Source organism: Procambarus clarkii, chromosome 60, assembly GCF_040958095.1.
Source record: "Procambarus clarkii isolate CNS0578487 chromosome 60, FALCON_Pclarkii_2.0, whole genome shotgun sequence".
Taxonomy (NCBI): domain Eukaryota; kingdom Metazoa; phylum Arthropoda; class Malacostraca; order Decapoda; family Cambaridae; genus Procambarus; species Procambarus clarkii.
The window spans coordinates 32,664,244-32,671,592 of NC_091209.1; the positions used below are offsets into that span (position 1 = coordinate 32,664,244).

Here is a 7,349-nt window from a genome sequence, read left to right on the forward strand (position 1 = left end):
GATCAAGTTCAACCAGGATTTAAAAGCTTGTTTGATAGGATATATTAGTGACGAGTAGATGGGCAAGCTTTATTGGCTGATTTTGTGATAAGTAGTTCACTAGCTGTGTCGAGTAGTGATTAGAATGTCAGGAACAAGAGCGAGTACTGATACAAATTATCTCCAGCCATATAGTGATTAACCTGATAATAATATTTTAATAATAAATATTTGTGGTAATGTTTGCCTGAGTAATAAGTAATGTTAACTTATGAAGGGAAAGATGGCGCTCATTTACTTGCGAGTCGATGATGTATTACTTGTCATTCCTGACGAAGGGAAAGATGGCGCTCATTTACTTGCGAGTCGATGATGCATTACTTGTCATTCCTGACATTTGGATATTATAATGCTTTCCTTCAGTTCTTGTATTTTCCTATATGTTCACTGATTAGATGTTTTGCTGTTTTACAGCTGGTATTTACTCATCACTGATTCCCTTCTAGATATCGGTCAAAAAAGTTTCTGCATTATTTTTTCAGTGAAAGACTGATGTTGGGGCTAGACCAGCTGAGGTGGCTAAAATTACAGACGAACAGCAGACTAAATCATAACAGTGGCAGACACAACAACAGTACCTGCAGCAGTGGTGAGAGACACAACAACAGTACCTGCAGCAGTGATGAGAGACACAACAACAGTACCTGCAGCAGTGATGAGAGACACAACAACAGTACCTGCAGCAGTGATGAGAGACACAACAACAGTACCTGCAGCAGTGGTGACAGACACAACAACAGTACCTGCAGCAGTGGTGACAGACACAACAACAGTACCTGCAGCAGTGGTGAGAGACACAACAACAGTACCTGCAGCAGTGGTAACAGACACAACAACAGTACCTGCAACAGTGGTGAGAGACACAACAACAGTACCTGCAACAGTGGTGGCAGACACAACAACAGTACCTGCAACAGTGGTGAGAGACACAACAACAGTACCTGCAGCAGTGGTGACAGACACAACAACAGTACCTGCAGCAGTGGTGACAGACATAGCAACAGTACCTGCAACAGTGGTGAGAGACACAACAACAGTACCTGCAACAGTGGTGGCAGACACAACAACAGTACCTGCAGCAGTGGTGAGAGACACAACAACAGTACCTGCAGCAGTGGTGACAGACACAACAACAGTACCTGCAACAGTGGTCACAGACACAACAACAGTACCTGCAACAGTGGTGGCAGACACAACAACAGTACCTGCAACAGTGGTGACAGACACAACAACAGTACCTGCAGCAGTGGTGACAGACACAACAACAGTACCTGCAACAGTGGTGACAGACACAGCAACAGTACCTGCAGCAGTGGTGGCAGACACAGCAACAGTACCTGCAGCAGTGGTGACAGACACAGCAACAGTACCTGCAGCAGTGGTGGCAGACATAACAACAGTACCTGCAACAGTGGTGACAGACACAGCAACAGTACCTGCAGCAGTGGTGGCAGACATAGCAACAGTACCTGCAGCAGTGGTGAGAGACACAACAACAGTACCTGCAGCAGTGGTGAGAGACACAACAACAGTACCTGCAACAGTGGTGACAGACACAACAACAGTACCTGCAACAGTGGTGAGAGACACAACAACAGTACCTGCAGCAGTGGTGAGAGACACAACAACAGTACCTGCAGCAGTGATGAGAGACACAACAACAGTACCTGCAGCAGTGGTGACAGACACAACAACAGTCCCTGCAGCAGTGGTGACAGACACAACAACAGTACCTGCAGCAGTGATGAGAGACACAACAACAGTACCTGCAACAGTGGTGACAGACACAACAACAGTACCTGCAGCAGTGATGAGAGACACAACAACAGTACCTGCAACAGTGGTGAGAGACACAACAACAGTACCTGCAGCAGTGATGAGAGACACAACAACAGTACCTGCAGCAGTGGTGACAGACACAACAACAGTCCCTGCAGCAGTGGTGACAGACACAACAACAGTACCTGCAGCAGTGATGAGAGACACAACAACAGTACCTGCAGCAGTGGTGGCAGACATAGCAACAGTACCTGCAACAGTGGTGAGAGACACAACAACAGTATCTGCAGCAGTGATGAGAGACACAACAACAGTACCTGCAGCAGTGGTGGCAGACATAGCAACAGTACCTGCAACAGTGGTGAGAGACACAACAACAGTACCTGCAGCAGTGATGAGAGACACAACAACAGTACCTGAAGCAGTGGTGACAGACACAGCAACAGTACCTGCAACAGTGGTGACAGACACAACAACAGTACCTGCAGCAGTGATGAGAGACACAACAACAGTACCTGCAGCAGTGGTGACAGACACAACAACAGTACCTGCAACAGTGGTGACAGACACAACAACAGTACCTGCAGCAGTGGTGGCAGACATAGCAACAGTACCTGCAACAGTGGTGACAGACACAGCAACAGTACCTGCAACAGTGGTGACAGACACAACAACAGTACCTGAAGCAGTGGTGACAGACACAGCAACAGTACCTGCAACAGTGGTGACAGACACAACAACAGTACCTGCAGCAGTGGTGACAGACCCAACAACAGTACCTGCTGCAGTGGTGGCAGACACAACAACAGTACCTGCAACAGTGGTGACAGACACAACAACAGTACCTGCAACAGTGGTGACAGACACAACAACAGTACCTGCAGCAGTGGTGAGAGACACAACAACAGTACCTGCAACAGTGGTGACAGACACAACAACAGTACCTGCAGCAGTGGTGACAGACATAGCAACAGTACCTGCAACAGTGGTGAGAGACACAACAACAGTACCTGCAACAGTGGTGGCAGACACAACAACAGTACCTGCAGCAGTGGTGAGAGACACAACAACAGTACCTGCAGCAGTGGTGACAGACACAACAACAGTACCTGCAACAGTGGTCACAGACACAACAACAGTACCTGCAACAGTGGTGGCAGACACAACAACAGTACCTGCAACAGTGGTGACAGACACAACAACAGTACCTGCAGCAGTGGTGACAGACACAACAACAGTACCTGCAACAGTGGTGACAGACACAGCAACAGTACCTGCAGCAGTGGTGGCAGACACAGCAACAGTACCTGCAGCAGTGGTGACAGACACAGCAACAGTACCTGCAGCAGTGGTGGCAGACATAGCAACAGTACCTGCAACAGTGGTGACAGACACAGCAACAGTACCTGCAGCAGTGGTGGCAGACATAGCAACAGTACCTGCAGCAGTGGTGAGAGACACAACAACAGTACCTGCAGCAGTGGTGAGAGACACAACAACAGTACCTGCAACAGTGGTGACAGACACAACAACAGTACCTGCAACAGTGGTGAGAGACACAACAACAGTACCTGCAGCAGTGGTGAGAGACACAACAACAGTACCTGCAGCAGTGATGAGAGACACAACAACAGTACCTGCAGCAGTGGTGACAGACACAACAACAGTCCCTGCAGCAGTGGTGACAGACACAACAACAGTACCTGCAGCAGTGATGAGAGACACAACAACAGTACCTGCAACAGTGGTGACAGACACAACAACAGTACCTGCAGCAGTGATGAGAGACACAACAACAGTACCTGCAACAGTGGTGAGAGACACAACAACAGTACCTGCAGCAGTGATGAGAGACACAACAACAGTACCTGCAGCAGTGGTGACAGACACAACAACAGTCCCTGCAGCAGTGGTGACAGACACAACAACAGTACCTGCAGCAGTGATGAGAGACACAACAACAGTACCTGCAGCAGTGGTGGCAGACATAGCAACAGTACCTGCAACAGTGGTGAGAGACACAACAACAGTATCTGCAGCAGTGATGAGAGACACAACAACAGTACCTGCAGCAGTGGTGGCAGACATAGCAACAGTACCTGCAACAGTGGTGAGAGACACAACAACAGTACCTGCAGCAGTGATGAGAGACACAACAACAGTACCTGCAGCAGTGGTGACAGACGCAACAACAGTACCTGCAACAGTGGTGACAGACACAACAACAGTACCTGCAGCAGTGGTGGCAGACATAGCAACAGTACCTGCAACAGTGGTGACAGACACAGCAACAGTACCTGCAACAGTGGTGACAGACACAACAACAGTACCTGAAGCAGTGGTGACAGACACAGCAACAGTACCTGCAACAGTGGTGACAGACACAACAACAGTACCTGCAGCAGTGGTGACAGACCCAACAACAGTACCTGCTGCAGTGGTGGCAGACACAACAACAGTACCTGCAACAGTGGTGACAGACACAACAACAGTACCTGCAACAGTGGTGACAGACACAACAACAGTACCTGCAGCAGTGGTGAGAGACACAACAACAGTACCTGCAACAGTGGTGACAGACACAACAACAGTACCTGCAGCAGTGGTGACAGACATAGCAACAGTACCTGCAACAGTGGTGAGAGACACAACAACAGTAACTGCAACAGTGGTGAGAGACACAACAACAGTACCTGCAACAGTGGTGAGAGACACAACAACAGTACCTGCAGCAGTGATGGCAGACATAGCAACAGTACCTGCAGCAGTGGTGAGAGACACAACAACAGTACCTGCAGCAGTGATGAGAGACACAACAACAGTACCTGCAGCAGTGGTGGCAGACATAGCAACAGTACCTGCAACAGTGGTGAGAGACACAACAACAGTATCTGCAGCAGTGATGAGAGACACAACAACAGTACCTGCAGCAGTGGTGGCAGACATAGCAACAGTACCTGCAACAGTGGTGAGAGACACAACAACAGTACCTGCAGCAGTGATGAGAGACACAACAACAGTACCTGCAGCAGTGGTGACAGACACAACAACAGTACCTGCAACAGTGGTGACAGACACAACAACAGTACCTGCAGCAGTGGTGGCAGACATAGCAACAGTACCTGCAACAGTGGTGAGAGACACAACAACAGTATCTGCAACAGTGGTTAGAGACACAACAACAGTACCTGCAACAGTGATGAGAGACACAACAACAGTACCTGCAGCAGTGGTGACATACACAACAACAGTACCTGCAACAGTGGTGACAGACACAGCAACAGTACCTGCAACAGTGGTGACAGACACAACAACAGTACCTGAAGCAGTGGTGACAGACACAGCAACAGTACCTGCAACAGTGGTGACAGACACAGCAACAGTACCTGCAGCAGTGGTGACAGACCCAACAACAGTACCTGCTGCAGTGGTGGCAGACACAACAACAGTACCTGCAACAGTGGTGACAGACACAACAACAGTACCTGCAACAGTGGTGACAGACACAACAACAGTACCTGCAGCAGTGGTGAGAGACACAACAACAGTACCTGCAACAGTGGTGACAGACACAACAACAGTACCTGCAGCAGTGGTGACAGACATAGCAACAGTACCTGCAACAGTGGTGAGAGACACAACAACAGTACCTGCAACAGTGGTGAGAGACACAACAACAGTACCTGCAACAGTGGTGAGAGACACAACAACAGTACCTGCAGCAGTGATGGCAGACATAGCAACAGTACCTGCAGCAGTGGTGAGAGACACAACAACAGTACCTGCAGCAGTGATGAGAGACACAACAACAGTACCTGCAGCAGTGGTGGCAGACACAACAACAGTACCTGCAGCAGTGGTGAGAGACACAACAACAGTACCTGCAGCAGTGGTGAGAGACACAACAACAGTACCTGCAGCAGTGGTGGCAGACACAACAACAGTACCTGCAACAGTGGTGACAGACACAACAACAGTACCTGCAACAGTGGTGACAGACACAACAACAGTACCTGCAGCAGTGGTGAGAGACACAACAACAGTACCTGCAGCAGTGGTGGCAGACATAGCAACAGTACCTGCAGCAGTGGTGAGAGACACAACAACAGTACCTGCAGCAGTGGTGGCAGACACAACAACAGTACCTGCAACAGTGGTGACAGACACAACAACAGTACCTGCAACAGTGGTGACAGACACAACAACAGTACCTGCAGCAGTGGTGAGAGACACAACAACAGTACCTGCAGCAGTGGTGGCAGACACAACAACAGTACCTGCAACAGTGGTGACAGACACAACAACAGTACCTGCAGCAGTGGTGGCAGACACAACAACAGTACCTGCAGCAGTGATGAGAGACACAACAACAGTACCTGCAGCAGTGGTGGCAGACACAACAACAGTACCTGCAACAGTGGTGGCAGACACAACAACAGTACCTGCAACAGTGGTGACAGACACAACAACAGTACCTGTAACAGTGGTGGCAGACACAACAACAGTACCTGCAACAGTGGTGGCAGACACAACAACAGTACCTGCAACAATGGTGACAGACACAACAACAGTACCTGCAGCAGTGGTGCCAGACACAACAACAGTACCTGCAGCAGTGGTGAGAGACACAACAACAGTACCTGCAACAGTGGTGACAGACACAACAACAGTACCTGCAACAGTGGTGACAGACACAACAACAGTACCTGCAGCAGTGGTGGCAGACACAACAACAGTACCTGCAGCAGTGGTGGCAGACACAACAACAGTACCTGCAGCAGTGGTGGCAGACACAACAACAGTACCTGCAGCAGTGGTGACAGACACAACAACAGTACCTGCAACAGTGGTGACAGACACAACAACAGTACCTGCAGCAGTGGTGAGAGAAACAACAACAGTACCTGCAACAGTGGTGGCAGACATAGCAACAGTACCTTCAGCTGTGGTGATACACACACAGTAGTTGTCGGGTGTGACAGAGGCTGGTGGCAGACAACGCAGAAACAAAGTGGTATGACAGCGGCTGCTGGCGGAACCAGAGTGAGTGAGGTCGCTCCAGGTGATGGGAGGGAAGGGGAAGGGTCTGAGGAACGACTCACGGAAGGCCTTCATGCCACACCCAACATGACGTTGTACAGCAACAATATTTACCCACGGTGCTCATGGAGACGACCCGTGTCTCTGATACATTGCCATCTGTGCTGTAGTTATTATTTTAATTAACACAACTGTATTTGACTAGTATGACATCTTATTTGTTAAGTTTGGATTTACAGATTTCAGTTGAACAAAAATAATAATGATTTTTATATCATTATCAGCTAATTTGAAGCAAAATATAATTCTTCGATAAATAAATTCTTACCGGCTTTATTGCTAGTGTTATGTGGGTGTTTATCCTCTCCCCCACCCACCCACAACCATCCCTCGTTTACCCGCGTTAAAAATAAAAGTTTTGAAGGTTTTTAATGGCAAGAGAGGTTTAAATAGCAGTAATGTAATTGTGGTGTAAATTGTATAGTTACTTT

At 48.7% G+C, this 7,349-nt stretch overlaps 1 protein-coding gene across 1 annotated transcript; it reads right to left on the reverse strand.

The window, feature by feature from the left end:
• Window positions 1-582: 582 nt before the first annotated feature.
• Window positions 583-6,933, reverse strand: LOC138353945 (mucin-2-like). Its single transcript, XM_069307380.1, has 3 exons — window positions 6,162-6,933; window positions 4,875-5,699; window positions 583-4,775 (listed from the first exon to the last, which is right to left on the reverse strand). The coding sequence occupies exons 1-3, from the start codon at window positions 6,931-6,933 to the stop codon at window positions 583-585; spliced, it is 5,790 nt and encodes a 1,929-aa protein (XP_069163481.1).
• Window positions 6,934-7,349: the final 416 nt, after the last annotated feature.